General features: G+C 39.2%; 1 protein-coding gene across 4 annotated transcripts in view; it reads right to left on the reverse strand.

Annotated features, from left to right (window-relative positions):
• Positions 1-18,841, reverse strand: part of VWA8 (von Willebrand factor A domain containing 8) — a 353,412-nt gene that overhangs the window by 268,861 nt on the left and 65,710 nt on the right. For all 4 annotated transcript variants that reach the window (XR_012010082.1, XM_072782924.1, XM_072782926.1 and 1 more), the window contains 2 exons: positions 18,293-18,401; positions 16,140-16,244 (listed from right to left, as the gene is read on the reverse strand). Coding sequence is in view for 3 of the 4 variants with exons in the window: in XM_072782924.1 (XP_072639025.1) it covers positions 16,140-16,244; positions 18,293-18,401 (214 nt within the window). In the remaining variant the exon portion in view is untranslated. The remainder of the gene's footprint in view (positions 1-16,139; positions 16,245-18,292; positions 18,402-18,841) is intronic.

Genomic DNA, 18,841 nt, shown 5'->3' on the forward strand with positions numbered 1-18,841 from the left:
TCATCTAGCTGCCTTCTCCAACCACAACAGAGCCTTCAGGCACACACCCCTCCATTCTTTGCTAGAATATAAACTCCACTGACAAAATAAAAATATATCTATTGGGTTCACTCAAAACCTCCAGAACCAGAATCACACATGGGGCATAGTCAATGGTCAATAGAGGTTTGTTATATGAACAAATAAATGAAATTTTTTCCCTTTAATCCTCAAAACCATCTCTATTTTCAACAATCCTCACTTCTTTTCCCACCATCTCAGTAGAAAAGACTTTTGCTTTAATTATGAGCAAGTGGAAAGCCACTATAAGTCTGCTTTCTCCGTCTCAGTTAATGGTAACTCCTTCATTCCAGATGCTGGGTAGAAAAATATGTTCTTCCATTATTACAAACCAAGGCACAATGGTGCTCTGAAAATGTCCTTTCCTGCCTTTCCCAGATCATATTTCCATAAATATTTTCCATGTATTCCACAGATTATATCCTTTCTTCCTATGAAGATGTTTGTCTTCCCATTTCAAGAAACAAACGAAAAGCCATTTCTTGATTCTATATAATCCTTGAGTGACCCACCATCTTTTCACTTTTCCCCATTTTTATAAGTAGTATATAATTACTGTTTCCATTTCCTTATCGCTGATTTACCGTCCAGCCTACTGATTTTTTGGCTTGCATTCCCACCACTCCACTAGCATTATTCCTGGTAAGTTCACCAATAATATTCTATTTGCCAAACTAAAATAAATAAATAAAACTAAATAAATTAGTTTTCCTCCTATTTTACTGTTCCCTCCTTCTCAGTCTTTCCAGTGGGTTCTTTTCCCTTAACTGAGCAGTGTACATTGGGTACCTCAAGGGTAGATTTTTCATATTTTCTATGTTCACTGTTTAAATAATCTCATCCAGTTTCAGACTACAAACCATCTGTATGCTGATTACTCTTCCTCTGCTTCATTTGAAGGTTCTCCGCACACTGTCCAATTCTTAAATGTTGTCTCTACCGTGTTTAGTCTTTAGATAGTATTTCTTCTCACCATATATGCAACTCTTCGGTTTTTTTCACCCATGTGATCAATTCAACTAATACCCATACATTACTGACTCCCAAGTATTTATCTTTAATATCAAAAGAGCTCCAGATCCATATATATGTTTTCAGGTCTATGAGACAGACACACTTGGTCCTACCTAAAAAGGACTGAGAGTCAAAAAGAAGTACTAGAAGGTACTAGAAGACCAAATATACTTGTTAACACACTGCAACAAAAGCATACCATCTCAAAGTAGAGCAGATTCACAAAGAGAGTATTTTCTTTAAGATATCCTTAACTAAAAGCTAGGAGTGATTTTATGTATATAGAAACATGTTTTTAGAGCATCAACATCATACAGTGAGTACCATCTGAGATTTCTCTCAGATTCCTTTTAGCCATTTTAATAGTTTGCTTAGGAAAAAATGATGTTCTGAATTTCAGCTAACTATATTTTCAGTGAGTAATAATTTTTCCTTAAAAATTGTCTAAGTTGTTATGCTAAAATCCAAATGAATATCTAATTCATTCAATTATCCATTAATTTCTATGACAATGTAGGTCAGAAAATGATTATCCAGGAAAAGTTATATATGCACCTTCTTGGTTTACAATATATAATAATATTTCTAATTCTTAATTCAATATCCTTCCCCAATTCAACAACATTGCCTTAATCTTCACCTCTGGTAATTCAAAATTATTTAAGAATATATAAAATTTCATTCCTGTGAACGAAACAGCTTGAGAAAACAGAGAAAATTAGAATAACAAATGGGCCACATGGACTGTGCCAGGACAGATCACAAAAATTATACCAATAGATAGACTGCTACCATTTTTAAAAAGAGTGATTTAACACTTTGATCTGGTTGTATGTATCAGTGTGTAAAGATCTCACAAAAAGAAAGTTCTTTAGGTTCAGACAAATGAATTTAAGCTCTCTATCCACCTTTATGTATGTTCCTTAATTAGCTCTATACACAATTAAAGCAAGAAAAGATAATCACTTTTCTAATTGTATCCAAGTAATATTGTTTTCATTTTTTTAGGCTCTAAAATAAAATTTAAATTATTTACTGTTTGTAATATGGACCTTTAGTCATTTTTCTATGTTCCTCTTAATTATAAAGGCCAAACAAAATGAAACAATACTAGCTACTTTCTTTAGAAAACTCAACTCCTTAACGGTATTCTTTAACTCATCTGTATGACTAATTGTTTTAATTCCAGTAGAGTTACATACAGTGTTATATTAGTGTCAAGTGTACAATATAGTGATTCAACACTTCCATATATTAGTCACTGCTCATCATGATCCCCTTCACCTATTTTAACCATCCCCCCACTCACCTCCCCTCTAATAACCTGTTTGTTCCCTATAGTTAAGAATCTGGTTTTTGGTTAGTCTTTTTTTTTTTTTTTCTTTGTTCATTTGTTTTGTTTCTTAAGTTCCACATATGAGTGAAATCATATGGAATTTGTCTTTCTCTGACTTATTTCTCTCGTTATACTCTAGCTTCACCCATGGCAAGATTTCATTCTCTTTTATGGCTGAATAATAAATATTCCATTGTATATACCACTGCAAGAGTTTGCATTTCCATCAACACTGTACAAGTGTTCTTTTTTCTCCACATCCTCACCAATACTTGTGGTTCTTGTGTATCTGATTTTAGCCATGTTTAAAGATCTGAGGTGATATCTCATTGTGGTCTTGATTTGCGTTTCTCTGATGAGTGATTCTGCACATCTTTTTTTTTTTCTTAAAGATTTTATTTATTTATTCAAGAGAGACAGAGAGAGAGAGAGAGAGAGAGAGAGGCAGAGACACAGGCAGAGAGAGAAGCAGGCTCCATGCAAGGAGCCGATGCGGGACTCGATCCCGAGTCTCCAGGATCACACCCTGGGCTGCAGGCGGCGCCAAACCGCTGCGTCACCGGAGCTGCCCTGCACATCTTTTCTTATGTCCGCTGGTCATCTGTATGTTTTTGCAAAATATCTGTTCATGTCTTCTGCTCATTTTTTAATTGGATTATTTGGGGGTTTTTTTTGATGTTGAGTTGTTTAAACATCTTGGATAATAACCCTTTATTGAATACATCATTTGCAAATATCTTACCCCATTAAGTAGTTTGTCTTTTGGTTTTCTTGATTGTTTCCGTTGCTTTGCAAAAGCTTTTTTATTTTGATGTGGTCGCAACAGTTTATTTTTTGCTTTTGTTTCCCTTGCCTCAAGAGACATATCTAGAAAAATGTTGTTATGGCTGATGTCAGAGAAATTACTGCCTATGCTCTCTTCTAAGATTTTTATGGTTTCAGATCTCACATTTAAGTCCTTAATCCACTTTGAGTTTATTTTAGTATATATGTAAGAAAGTGATCCAGTTTCATTCTTTCACATGTAGCTGTCCAGTTTTCCCAACACTATTTGTTGAAGAGACTATCTTTCTCCCATTGCCTACTGCCTCTTTTATTGAAGATTAACTGATCATATCATTGTGGGTTTATTTTTGGGCTATTTTATTCTATCGATCTATGTGTCTATTTCTGTGCCAGTACCATATTGTTTTTGATTACAATGGCTTTGTAGTATATCTTGAAATCTGGAATTGTGATCTCAGTTTTTTTCTTCTTTTTCAAGATTGCTTTGGCTATTTGGAGTCTTTCATGATTCCATATAAATTTAGGGTTTTTTTTTTCTAATCCATGAAATATGCTGTTGGTATGCTGATAAGAATTGCATTAAATTGTAGATTACTGGATATTCCTACAGTGGGGGGAGGGGCAAGATGGCGGAAGAGTAGGGTCCCCAAATCACCTGTCCCAACCAAACTACCTAGAAAACCTTCAAATTATCCAGAAAATCTATGAATTCGGCCTGAGAATTAAAGAGAGACCAGCTGGAACGCTACAGTGAGAAGAGTTCGCGCTTCTATCAAGGTAGGAAGACGGGGAAAAAGAAATAAAGACACAAAGGCCTCCAAGGGGGAGGGGCCCCGCGAGGAGCCGGGCTGAGGCCGGGGCGAGTGTCCCCAGGACAGGAGAGCCCCGTCCCGGAGGAGCAGGAGCTGCACCGACCTTCCCGGGGGAAAGGGGCTCGCAGGGAGGTGGAGCAGGACCCAGGAGGGCGGGGATGCCCTCGGGCTCCCGGGGACACTAACAGACACCTGCGCCCCGGGAGAGCCCCACACCCCGCGGCCGAGCTCCCTAAGGGCTGCAGCGCGCACGGCGGGACCCGGAGCAGCTCGGGGGGCTCGGGGGCGGCTCCGCGGAGGGGGCTGCGGGGCGGGAGCGCGAATCCAACAGCGCAGGCCCCAGCACAGGGCGCCGGGACACAGCCCAGGATCCGGCCTCCCCCGGGACAGGCAGAGGCCGGGAGCGCCCAGGACAGCAAGGACGCTCCTGCCTGAGCTGAGCAGATCAGCGGCCCCGCCCCGGAGCCTCCAGGCCCTGCAGACGGAGAGCTCCGAGGTTTCTGCGGGGGCTGAATCCAGGTTTCCAGAGCTGCCGCCCACTGCGGTTATTCCTCCTGGGGCCTCACGGGGTAAACAACCCCCCACCGAGCCCTGCACCAGGCAGGGGCAGAGCAGCTCCCCCAAGTGCTAACACCTGAAAATCAGCACAACAGGCCCCTCCCCCAGAAGACCAGCTGGACGGACAAGTTCCAGGGGAAGTCAAGGGACTTAAAGTACACAGAATCAGAAGATACTCTCCCTTGGGTTGTTTTTTTGTTGTTTTGTTTTGTTTTGCTTTTTGATTTGTTTGCTTCCCCCACCCTTTTTTTCCCTTTCTTTCTTTTTCTTTTTCTTTCTCTTTTTCTTTTTTTTTTTCTTCCCTTTTTTTCTCTTTCTCTTTTCTTTCCTTCTTTCTCTCCTCTCTTTTTCTCCTTTTCCCAATACAACTTGCTTTTTGGCCACTCTGCACTGAGCAAAATGACTAGAAGGAAAACCTCACCTCAAAAGAAAGAATCAGAAACAGTCCTCTCTCCCACAGTTACAAAATCTGGATTACAATTCAATGTCAGAAAGCCAATTCAGAAGCACTATTATACAGCTACTGGTGGCTCTAGAAAAATGCATAAAGGACTCAAGAGACTTCATGACTGCAGAATTTAGAGCTAATCAGGCAGAAATTAAAAATCAATTGAATGAGATGCAATCCAAACTAGAAGTCCTAACGACGAGGGTTAACGAGGTGGAAGAACGGGTGACTGACACAGAATACAAGTTGATGGCAAAGAGGGAAACTGAGGAAAAAAGAGACAAACAAGTAAAAGACCATTAAGATAGATTAAGGGAAATAAACGACAGCCTGAGGAAGAAGAACCTACATTTAATTGGGGTTCCCGAGGGCGCCAAAAGGGACAGAGGGCCAGAATATGTATTTGAACAAATTCTAGCTGAAAACTTTCCTAATCTGGGAAGGGAAACAGGCATTCAGATCCAGGAAATAGAGAGATCCCCCCCTAAAATCAATAAAAACCATTCAACACCTCGACATTTAATAGTGAAGCTTGCAAATTCCAAAGATAAAGAGAAGATCCTTAAAGCAGCAAGAGACCAGAAATCCCTGACTTTTATGGGGAGGAGTATTAGGGTAACAGCAGACCTCTCCACAGAGACCTGGCAGGCCAGAAAGGGCTGGCAGGATATATTCAGGGTCCTAAATGAGAAGAACATGCAACCAAGAATCCTTTATCCAGCAAGGCTCTCATTCAAAATGGAAGGAGAGATAAAGAGCTTCCAAGACAGGCAGGAACTCAAAGAATATGTGACCTCCAAACCAGCTCTGCAAGAAATTTTAAGGGGGACTCTTAAAATTCCCCTTTAAGAAGAAGTTCAGTGGAACAATCCACAAAAACAAGGACTGAATAGATATCATGATGACACTAAACTCATATCTCTCAATAGTAACTCTGAATGTGAATGGGCTTAATGACCCCATCAAAAGGCGCAGGGTTTCAGACTGGATAAAAAAGCAGGACCCATCTATTTGCTGTCTACAAGAGACTCATTTTAGACAGAAGGACACCTACAGCCTAAAAATAAAAGGTTGGAGAACCATTTACCATTCGAATAGTCCTCAAAAGAAAGCAGGGGTAGCCATCCTTATATCAGATAAACTAAAATTTACCCTGAAGACTGCAGTGAGAGATGAAGAGGGACACTATCTCATACTTAAAGGATCTATCCAACAAGAGGACTTAACAATCCTCAATATATATGCCCCGAATGTGGGAGCTGCCAAATATATAAATCAATTAATAACCAAAGTGAAGAACTACTTAGATAATAATACACTTATACTTGGTGACTTCAATCTAGCTCTTTCTACCCTTGATAGGTCTTCTAAGCACAACATCTCCAAAGAAACGAGAGAGCTTTAAATGATACACTGGACCAGATGGATTTCACAGGTATCTACAGAACTTTACATCCAAACTCAACTGAATACACATTCTTCTCAAGTGCACGTAGAACTTTCTCCAGAAGAGACCACATACTGGGTCACAAATCAGGTCTGAACCCATACCAAAAGATTGGGATCGTCCCCTGCATATTCTCAGACATAATGCCTTGAAATTAGAACTAAATCACAACAAGAAGTTTGGAAGGACCTCAAACACGTGGAGGTTAAGGACCATCCTGCTAAAAGATGAAAGGGTCAACCAGGAAATTAAGGAAGAATTAAAAAGATTCATGGAAACTAATGAGAATGAAGATACAACTGTTCAAAATCTTTGGGATGCAGCAAAAGCAGTCCTAAGGGGGAAATACATTGCAATACAAGCATCCATTCAAAAACTGGAAAGAACTCAAATACAAAAGCTAACCTTACACATAAAGGAGCTAGAGAAAAAACAGCAGATAGAACCTACACCCAGGAAAAGACGAGAGTTAATAAAGATTCGAGCAGAACTCAACGAAATCGAGACCAGAAAAACTGTGGAACAGATCAACAGAACCAGGAGTTGGTTCTTTGAAAGAATTAATAAGACAGATAAACCATTAGCCAGCCTTATTAAAAAGAAGAGAGAGAAGACTCAAATTAATAAAATCATGAATGAGAAAGGAGAGATCACTACCAACACCAAGAAAATACAAACGATTTTAAAAACATATTATGAACAGCTATACGCCAATACATTAGGCAATCTAGAAGAAAGCCACAAACTACCAAAACTGGAACAGGAAGAAATAGAAAACCTGAACAGGCCAATAACCAGGGAGGAAATTGAAGCAGTCATCAAAAACCTCCCAAGACAGAAGAGTCCAGGGCCAGATGGCTTCCCAGGGGAATTCTATCAAACGTTTAAAGAAGAAATCATACCTATTCTCCTAAAGCTGTTTGGAAAGATAGAAAGAGATGGAGTACTTCCAAATTTGTTCTATGAGGCCAGCATCACCTTAATTCCAAAACCAGACAAAGACCCAACCAAAAAGGAGAATTACAGACCAATATCCCTGATGAACATGGATGCAAAAATTCTCAACAAGATACTGGCCAATAGGATCCAACAGTACATTAAGAAAATTATTCACCATGACCAAGTAGGATTTATCCCTGGGACACAAGGCTGGTTCAACACCCGTAAAACAATCAATGTGATTCATCATATCAGCAAGAGAAAAACCAAGAACCGTATGATCCTCTCATTAGATGCAGAGAAAGCATTTGACAAAATACAGCATCCATTTCTGATCAAAACTCTTCAGAGTATAGGGATAGAGGGAACATTCCTCGACATCTTAAAAGCCATCTACGAAAAGCCCACAGCAAATATCATTCTCAATGGGGAAGCACTGGGAGCCTTCCCCTAAGATCAGGAACAAGACAGGGATGTCCACTCTCACCACTACTATTCAACATAGTACTGGAAGTTCTAGCCTCAGCAATCAGACAACAAAAAGACATTAAAGGCATTCAAATTAGCAAAGAAGAAGCCAAACTCTCCCTCTTCGCCGATGACATGATACTCTACATAGAAAACCCAAAAGCCTCCACCCCAAGATTGCTAGAACTCATACAGCAATTTGGTAACGTGGCAGGATACAAAATCAATGCCCAGATATCAGTGGCATTTCTATACACTACCAATGAGACTGAAGAAAGAGAAATTAAGGAGTCAATCCCATTTACAATTGCACCCAAAAGCATAAGATACCTAGGAATAAACCTAACCAAAGCTGTAAAGGATCTATACCCTCAAAACTATAGAACACTTCTGAAAGAAATTGAGGAAGACACAAAGAGATGGAAAAATATTCCATGCTCATGGATTGGAAGAATTAATATTGTGAAAATGTCAATGTTACCCAGGGTAATATACACGTTTAATGCAATCCCTATCAAAATACCATGGACTTTCTTCAGAGAGAACAAATTATTTAAGATTTGTGTGGAATCAGAAAAGACCCCGAATAGCCAGGGGAATTTTTAAAAAGAAAACCATATCTGGGGGCATCACAATGCCAGATTTCAGGTTGTACTACAAAGCTGTGGTCATCAAAGACAGTGTTGTACTGGCACAAAAATAGACACATAGATCAATGGAACAGAATAGAGAACCCAGAAGTGGACCCTGAACTTTATGGTCAACTAATATTCGATAAAGGAGGAAAGACTATCCATTGGAAGAAAGACAGTCTCTTCAATAAATGGTGCTGGGAAAATTGGACATCCACATGAAGAATGAAACTAGAACACTCTCTTGTACCATACACAAAGATAAACTCAAAATGGATGAAAGATCTAAATGTGAGACAAGATTCCATCAAAATCCTAGAGAAGAATACAGGCAACACCCTTTTTGAACTCGGCCACAGTAACTTCTTGCAAGATACATCCATAAAGGCAAAAGAAACAAAAGCAAAAATGAACTATTGGGACTTCATCAAGATAAGAAGCTTTTGCACAGCAAAGGATACAGTCAACAAAACTAAAAGACAACCTACAGAATGGGAGAAGATATTTGCAAATCACGTATCAGATAAAGGGCTAGTTTCCAAGATCTAGAAAGAACTTATTAAACTCAACACCAAAGAAACAAACAATCCAATCATGAAATGGGCAAAAGACATGAAGAGAAATCTCACAGAGGAAGACATAGACATGGCCAACATGCACATGAGAAAATGCTCTGCATCACTTGCCATCAGGGAAATACAAATCAAAACCACAATGAGATCCCACCTCACACCAGTGAGAATGGGGCAAATTAACAAGGCAGGAAACCACAAATGTTGGAGAGGATGCAGAGAAAAGGGAACCCTCTTACACTGTTGGTGGGAATGTGAACTGGTGCAGCCACTCTGGAAAACTGTGTGGAGGTTCCTCAAAGAGTTAAAAATAGACCTGCCGGGATCCCTGGGTGGCGCAGCGGTTTAGTGCCTGCCGTTGGCCCAGGGCGCGATCCTGGAGACCCGGGATCGAATCCCACGTCAAGCTCCCTGGTGCATGGAGCCTGCTTCTCCCTCTGCCTGTGTCTCTGCCTCTCTCTCTCTCTCTCTGTGACTATCATAAATAAAAAATAAAAAAAAAAAAATAGACCTGCCCTACGACCCAGCAATTGCACTGTTGGGGATTTACCCCAAAGATACAGATGCAATGAAACGCAGGGACACCTGCACCCCGATGTTTATAGCAGCAATGTCCACAATAACCAAACTGTGGAAGGAGCCTCGGTGTCCATCGAAAGATGAATGGATAAAGAAGATGTGGTTTATGTATACAATAGAATATTACTCAGCTATTAGAAATGACAAGTACCCACCATTTGCTTCAACGTGGATGGAACTGGAGGGTATTATGCTGAGTGAAGTAAGTCAGTCGGAGAAGGACAAACATTATATGTTCTCATTCATGTGGGGAATATAAATAATAGTGAAAGGGAATATAAGGGAAGGGAGAAGAAATGTGTGGGAAATATCAGAAAGGGAGACGGAACGTAAAGACTGCTAACTCTGGGAAATGAACTAGGGGTGGCAGAAGGGGAGGAGGGCAGGGGGTGGGAGTGAATGGGTGACGGGCACTGGGGGTTATTCTGTATGTTGGTAAATTGAACACCAATAAAAAATAAATTTAAAAAATAAATAAATAAATAAATTGTAGATTACTGTGAGTAGTATGAACACTTTAACAATATTTGTTTTCCTAGTACATGAACACGGAAAATGTTTTCCATTTCTTTGTGTCACCTTCAATTTCTTTCATTAATGTTCTATGGTTTTCAGAGTACAGGTTTTTTGGATTTTGGGTGCAACTGTATATGGGATTTTCTTAATTTCTATTTCTGCTTCTTCATTATTAGTATATAGATATGTAAAGGATTTCTGGATATTGATTTTCTATCCTGTGAGCTTATTACTGAATTCATTCATCAGTTCTAGCAGTTTTTTGGTGGAGCCTTTAGGATTTTCTCTATATAATATCATGTCATCTGCAAATAGTGAAAGTTTTACTTCTTCCTTACCAATATGAATGCCTTTTGCTTCTTTTTGTTGTCTGATTGCTGTGGCTAGGTCTTCCAGTACTATGCTGAATAAAAGTGGCAAAAGTGGACATCCTTGTCATGTTCCTGATCTTAGGGGAAAAGTTCTCCATTTTTCACCATGATGTTAGCTACGGGTTTTTCATATACAGTCTTATTATATTCAGGTATATTTCCTCTAAACCCAGTTAGTTAAGGGTTTTTATTATGAACAGATTTGTACTTTGTTAAACGCTTTTTCTCTATTGAAATCATCATATGCTTTTTATTCTTTCTCTTATTGATATGATGTATCACATTGATTGATTTGTGAATATTGAATCATCCTTGCATCCCAGGAATAAATCCCACTTGATAGTGGTGGATAAGTTTTTAAATATATTGCCGGGGGCTCTCTGTGCCTCCTGGATCTAGGTTTCTGTTTTCTTCCCAGATCAAGAAGTTTTCAGCTATTATCTCTTCAAATATACTTTCTGCCCCCTTTTCTGCCTCTTCTCTTTCTGGGATCCCTACAATGCAAATGTTATTATGCCTGATGGTGTTGCTGAGTTCCCTAAGTCTATTTTCATTTTCTATTATTTTTTTCTCTCTCCTGTTCCATTTGATTACCTTCCATTATTCTGCCCTCCAAGCTGCAGCTATGTTCTTCTGTTTCTTCCAATCTATTATTTATTCCATCTAATGTGTTTTTATTTATTTTTTTTCAAATATTTTACTTATTTACTCATGAGAGACACAGAGGAGAGAGGCAGAGGGAGAAGCAGGCTCCCTACAGGGAGCCTGATGCAGGATTCAACCCCAGGACCCCAGGATCATGACCTGAGCCAAGGCAGATGCTCAACCACTGAGCCACCCAGATGTCCCATTCACCTAATGTATTTTTAATTTCAGTTATTGAGTTCTTTAACTCTGATTGGTTCTCTTTTGTTTTCTATCCCTTTGGTAAGGGTCTCGCTGAGGTCCTCCACTGTTTTCTAAAGTCCAGTGAGTATCTTTATGACCATTACTTTAAATCTCTACCAAGCATATTACTTATTTTCATTTTACCTCTTTTGCTGTGATTTTTCCTTTTCTTTCACTTGGGAAATATTCCTCTGTCTCATTTTGTCTAACTCCTGTATCTATTTCTGTGTGTCAGGACAGTCAGCTACATCTCCAGGTCTTGAAAGTAGTGGCCTTAGAAGAGGAGGTTCTACAGTGCTCTGTAATGCAAAGTCCCCTGTTCACCAGAACCTGGCACTTCAGGGGTGTCTTCCATGTGTCTTACATGCATTCTACTGTTATGGCTGAGCCACTTCTGCCTTCAATCCAGTCATTTGCAACAGCTCTCCTTCCCTGTTGTGGACAGGATTTGATCCCTGTGTTGTAAGTGGACCAATCTGGGGCCACCTTGGGCCAGTCCGGGGCAAGAGTCACTTTGTCAAGGTGCTCATACCTGTTGGAGCTGTTTGCACACTGCCAGGTTTATGGCATCACTTTGGGTGTGCTCTGGTCATGATGTATTGGAGGGGATGTGTCCACAGAATGCAGGGGTAGGGCACACTGTTAGCAAGTTAGGTAGGTTGTGTTAGTGCTACACTAGTTCATGTAGTCCACTATTAGTCCATGTACACTAGTCCATGTAGTCCATCTGAGGGATGGGGAGAGAAATGGTACCTGCCAGCATTTTTTTCTTGGAGAAGTCTCCCAAGGATCCCTGTTTCTCCACCACATGCTCGGAAATTAGTAATCAAATCTTCCTCCCATTTACCTCAGTATTTTTCAAACTGCTATTTCTATGTTGTATTTCAACTGTTATGCTGTCTTTTTAAGGGTAGGTCTCAGACTGATATTAGCCTCCCAGAGCCCAGCCCATAGATTTTCAAAGTGCCAGGTGTTAAGCCCCACTAATTGTAAGAACTCACAAAATTCAGCAACTCTGGTTTTCAAAGCCAAATGTTACAGAGATGCATCTTCCCAGTCCAGGTCTCCATACCTGGGGGACCTGGTATTAAGAGCCTGTACTTTCCCCCCCTCTGAGTCCAGTGTGTCCCTCCCACCCACAGACAGTTCACCAGGTACATTTACCTCCTGATCACATCTCCACCTTTCCTACCCACTTTGATGTGGCCTCTTCTCCATATTTAGCTGTGGAGAGTCTGCTCTGCCAATCTTTAGATTGTTTTCTGGGTTATTTACACTGATGTGGGTGTTATCTAGTTGTATCCATGGGACAAAATGCCCTTAGCATTTTCCTACTCCACCATCTTCACTGGAAATCTAATTTGTGTAACTAGTTTTGAAATCAGAGATCAGAAACACATCAAAGTGGCTTCCTTATAAAAATAAATACCTTTGTTTATAACTGAATTTTCTAGGCACTGAATATCTTCTCTCAGTTGTATCACAAAAGAGTCCACATTGCTTCATTTTATCAGACTTTGCCATGACATTTTCTTCATCCCTGACTATTTACCCTTGTTCCTCAGGCACTGAGCACTGTGCTGATGGGCATCCAGGGAGCACATCTGGAATCACAGCCTCTTTCTTAAACACTACATGCTCTATTTCAATGACCAATGCCAACTTAGTTCAGATGTTGGTTAAATCAAAGATGAATTCTAGTTTTTTCAGTGCCTAGAATACAACTTAAACTATATAGTTATATTTAGATTATGCTAATTTAGATTCTTTCCCCAAATATACTTCTTAGCATCTATAAGGAAGAGCTTTTTATTAGTTTTAAAAAACTTGCTAAAGTACCTAGAATCTACTTCTGATTTCTCACTATCACTAGCTACATAGAGAATACTTTTCTTTCTGTAGTCCCTTTGTAGATTTTGGGATAGGGAGAAACAAATACTACTCCATTTGCTTAAGGTGGTAAAATCTTGGCCTCCAGAAAATGAAGGGCCTATACATACAGGCAACAGCTTAGTGTTCACGTTCTACCTACTGCTTAGAAACCTGTTCCTTGGGATCCCTGGGTGGCGCAGCGGTTTGGCGCCTGCCTTTGGCCCAGGGCGCGATCCTGGAGACCCGGGATCGAATCCCACATCGGGCTCCTGGTGCATGGAGCCTGCTTCTCTCTCTGCCTGTGTCTCTGCCTCTCTCTCTCTCTGTCTGTGACTTAAATAAATAAATAATAAATAAAATATTTAAAAAAAAAAAAAAAAGAAAAGAAACCTGTTCCTTAATCCAAGGTGCAAAGAAAAACAAAAACTATCTTTCATAAAAAGGAATTAATTTGGGTAAGTCAATAAATCTCTGCCAAGAGTCAACATGTCTAAATATATTGTTATAAATTATGACTGGTCCTTTAGAAAACACTACCATTAAACTATACAATGAGGAAACTATGCCATGCATATTTTGAAAGAAAATCATGCTCCATATATTATGAACCACATATGATAAAAAATAAGAGTTTCATTAGTTTTAATAACAGGTGTATAACAATTTCCATAGTTTAATATAAAGGACTCATTTTTCAAGTTAATAATTTAAGTTATAGGCAGATAAATTTTACCTTAGTGTCATATAGTTATATTTGTTTTTTAAATTTATTTATTTTGAAACAAGGTGTAGTGAACATTCACTTTATAAAATGTTTTATCTTGAAATAACTTCAAAGTTACAGGAAAGTTGCAGGACACAGTTGTTCGAAGAATGTCTCTTTTGCCTTCACTCAGATTTCTCAATGATTACCATTGTAGCACATTTATTCCCTCCTTCCTCCCTCCAGCAGCACCTCCAAACCCATTATCATTGGTATTTTTGTGAACCATTGAGGAGCAAGCTGCAGATATGATGCCTCATCACCCCTAAACATTCTAGTTCATATTTCCTAAAATAAGAACTCGGGACAACATAATCACCACATAAGCTTCCAGATCAGGAAATCATTTTAATAGAACACTATTATACAATCCACAGACTGTATTCAAGTTTAACCAACTGTGCCAACAACGTCACTTTTTCCTATCTGGTCCAGAATCCAATGCAGGGCACATGTTGCATCTAGCTGTCATATCTCTTTAGTCTCTTTCAATCTGAAGTAGTTCTTTAGCTTTTTTGTCTTTTACGGACTGGAGAATTCTGAAGAATACAGGCCTTTCATTAGGTAAGATGGCCCTCAACCTAGGTCTATACCATACTTTCTCACGGCCAAACTCATAAGATGAATCTTTACCCAGAATGTCCCTGAAATGAGGCTGAACTCTTCTCAGCTCAACACTCAGGAGGGACACAATGTCAGTTTGTTCCACCTGGTCAAGTTGCTGTTTACCAAAAAAGGATCATTTTCTTCTTTTGTAATCAACTGAGTATTTTGGTAAGAGATATTCTTATATTACATCAACATCCTATTCTTTTTTAATGATATTTATTAATTTATTAATTTATTAATTTATTAATTTATTTATTTATTTAAAAGAGATAGAACATTAGTGGGGGGGAGAGAGAGAATCTCAAGCAGAGGCCCCCTGAGTGTGGAGTACGATGCGGGGCTCAATCTCACGACCCTGAGATTATGGCCTGAGCTGAAATCAAGAGTTGGATGCTTAACTGACTGCACCACTCAGGTGCCCCATTATCCTATTCTTCATAGAACATCCAGTCACCAGCTTTAAAATCTTTGATGAAAAAAAAAAAAAAATCTTTGATGACTCCTGCCTATATCAGCTACCACTGGTGGTTGCCAAATGGTGGTTTTCTGTTTATATAATTCCTTTTGCATTCATTCAATAAATTTTTCTTCTCCCTCTTATATTTATTTATTCACTTAGATCAATATGAATTTTGGGACTCCTATTTTGTTCGATGGTTTATAATTAGTTGTTACCATTGTTTATTTTGAGGCTAAACTTGTCCTCCATTTTAGCCAACAGAAGGCACTTCAAGCTGGCTCCTCTGTCACTTTGGCATATCAACATCATTTGTGAAACATTTCCTTACTTTCTGGTACAGTAAGATGATCCAGGTTCATTTCATTTTGTACTTTCTCTGTGCTGAGCCTTGAACCAGCTCTACGTCCTAGGAGCGTGGTATTTAGAAACCGAGGTCTCAGCACTTGGCATGATCATTGCCACTGGAGTGTCAGATTTTAGGCGTTCTTAGAGGACAGAGCTAAAAAATATGTGTCTGTATTCACAAATACACTGTATCTATTACTCTGTTTAGATATATTGAAAAAAAGATGAGTTCATTCTAATTCCTCCAATTCCAATTTAACACCTCAGGAGTCTTTCTTCCCCTCTTCCTTTCTATATTTATAAATTCTAATTTCAACAGTAAGAAACAGAGCTCTTATAATCCTCAATATATTCATTCACTCAATTGATTTACTTATTTGTTAAATGTAGCTAATGTCCCAGCCACACCAACTACTTCTGTACTTGTTTCCCTATCACTGCCATTCCCGTGCCTTCATGCCTGGAAAAGAGAGGGAAAAGCAAGGGAAGGCAAAGGAAAGGAAAAAAGATGGAAAGTGAAAAGTAGTAAGGGATAAAAGGGAGAAATGAGAAGAAGGGAAAAGAAAGGAGGAGAAGAGACAATGGAAAAGGAAAGGAAAGTGAAACAGATACGCATTTTTTTAAATTTAAATTCAAGTAGTTAGTTAAAATATAAGACACTTACTTTTAAAACACCTTCCACAGCCATCTTCCCTTCATGTCCCAGTAAAATAGTGTACGGGTAAAGCCACTGGATTGCATGTTTGATTGACATCATAGGAAAAGAATCCTATTTAGGAGCAAAAATGCATAGGAATGAGGAATATCTAAAATAATCACAGAAAATTGATCTGAAATACATATATGACATTGAAATTGCCTATAAACAATAACCAACAAGTTTCTCATGTTTTCTAGAAGACTACACAAGTAAATACTCATTACTTCCTCTTCTCTTCCTGTTCCACACCCTTTCCCTGGGTAAGCTCACCCACTCCCACCTTTCAGCTGCCATCTATCTGTTAATGGCTCCCATGTCTCTGCCTCTGATCCTGACCTCTGTCTCTGTCTCTGCCTCTGATCCTGACCTCTTTCCTGAGCTCTAGACTTGAACTCTCAATTGCCCAATGTGACTTTAGATTTTCCATGGACTCCCATTCAGCATATCTGAAACTAGAAGTCTGAACACATTTCCCTACCCTACTCACCCCAAAGTAGCTTCTCCTTCACTTTTATTCCAAATCTGAGTTAGTCACATTCACATGTACTTAGCTTCACAGTTATTAACTGTAAGTTAGAAGTACTTGTAACTCTAAAAACTTTCTTCCAAATCAAAATGTCTTCCCAATTCTGTTCACTCTACTTTCAGAAGTCTATTAACAAGGACAATTAGAGAAATTTCGGTATAGGTTGTCTATTAGATGATATTATAGAAATACTATTAACATGATGAGGGGTATGATTAACAGTTCTGGTTATGAGAAGAACATTCTACAGAATTCTTACAAGTTGCACACTGAAGTTTATAAGAATACTGACCACAATTTATTTTTAAATGGTTCAGAAAAAAAAGAAAAAGCAATCAAATGTGGCAATATGCTAAAAATTGGTGATTCTAGTTGAAGGCACTGCGGATGTTCATTTTACTATTTGTGAATTTTTTTTTTTTTTTAGATTTGAGAATTGTAAAAATAAAAAGTTCCAAGCAAAAACAAAAAGAAGGAAAAGTGAAAGACATGCTAAACAGGAAGAGGGAAGCTGTTCTAAATATATAGAACAGGGTAAACAATACCTGTAAAACCTAACTCAGTCTCAGGAGACATAAATGAATATCAATAACAGTTTAAAAATAAATGTCTTGTCCTGGTAGTATTCCTACTACCTGGGATGATGCTCTCCTTAGCAGAATCTCTCCTGTTTGCTCCTTATGCCACCATGCTCTCCCCATCCCTCCTCCCTGCCAGCAGAGGTATCATCCTCCAACATATATCTGATTACTATACACTTCATCCACTTAATATCTCATGGGCCACTTCTTTCACCCCATAAAATCCAGAAGCTGCACTCACCATGCCAAACACTTGACAATAAAGTTCTAACTTCTCTCTCTCCACCATACACACTTGCTCTAGTAATACAACTCAGCATTCTTCAAACATACCAAGTCCTTTTGTGATTCAACACCTTTGTAAGTGCTGTGCCTCCTGCATGGAGGGCATTTCCACCACTCCTGACACAGCTCTCATGACCTCTGGTAAACTGTAGTGGACAATGTTAATGCTCCACCAAACATCTCAGATCTGTTTTTATCCTTTCTGAATCTCTCACCTTTCCCTTTCAACAGCCAACAGCTGCAGGGCTTTTAAAGAAGACTGCTCTTGAACTCCTGAAGCCAGTTTTGCTACAGGCCGAGAGCAGCTAGCGCCTGGAAATTTGTGTCCCTTGCAATGACCACTGAGTAATGACTCCTGGTGCCTGAGGGTGAAAGTCCCAGCTCCCTGCCTCAGGTAGGAGCAAGTGTGAGGCACAGCTTAGACTACAATATGCCTCTGCAAGCTCTTCATGCCTCTTCAGGTGGGGTCCTCCTTCCCTCTGTGGAACTTTTAGCTGAGTTGCCGTCTACCTTCCCTCCTCCAAGGCTGGAAGCTCTTTAAGGGCTCAGGACATGTTGCTGGTCTCTGTCCAGTTTACTGTGCTACAGCCAATTAATTGCAGGTCTTACAATATTTATAGAAGAATATGACATGGCAAACTGAAGTGATTAATCCCCAAGGATTAACTTTTAAATATTCTTCACCACATTTGGGTATACAAGTCATTAATATATTTTATACATACCAGGATTTGAACTGCAGCTGGTAAACTATCTAAAGGAAAATCTGGAAGTCCAAGAGTAGAAGATTCTTGGGAACAAAGAGTGGTGGCAAAGGACAGGAGCTGAGAAATTCTAGGGGAAAAAATAAAGTGATGTTAAATGTTATTCTAATAGTTTTAATATATAAAATGTGTTTATTTTTAAAATGTAAAATGGCTGAGCCAATTTAATTAATCTAAAAGATGACACTTACTATTAAATTCTCAAGAAAAAACAGCTTCATGTTATAATATTCCATTTAAAATTCAGAAGCTGATTAGATACACAGGTATATTTCTTATTTAAAAGATTATTTTTGTTTATTTATTTGAGAGAAAGAGAGAAAAAGCGGAAGTGGGAGCAGAGGCAAAGGGAAAGGGAGAAGCACCCTGCTGAGCAGGGAGCCCAATGCAGGGCTTGATCTTGGGGGCTTCATCCCAGGACCCCAAGATCATGACTTGAGCTGAAGGCAGATGCTTAACCACTGAGCCATCCAGGTGCCCCCAGACAGACTTCTTAAATATGACAATGTG

Source organism: Canis lupus, chromosome 17 (assembly GCF_048164855.1).
Source record: "Canis lupus baileyi chromosome 17, mCanLup2.hap1, whole genome shotgun sequence".
Taxonomy (NCBI): Eukaryota; Metazoa; Chordata; class Mammalia; order Carnivora; family Canidae; genus Canis; species Canis lupus.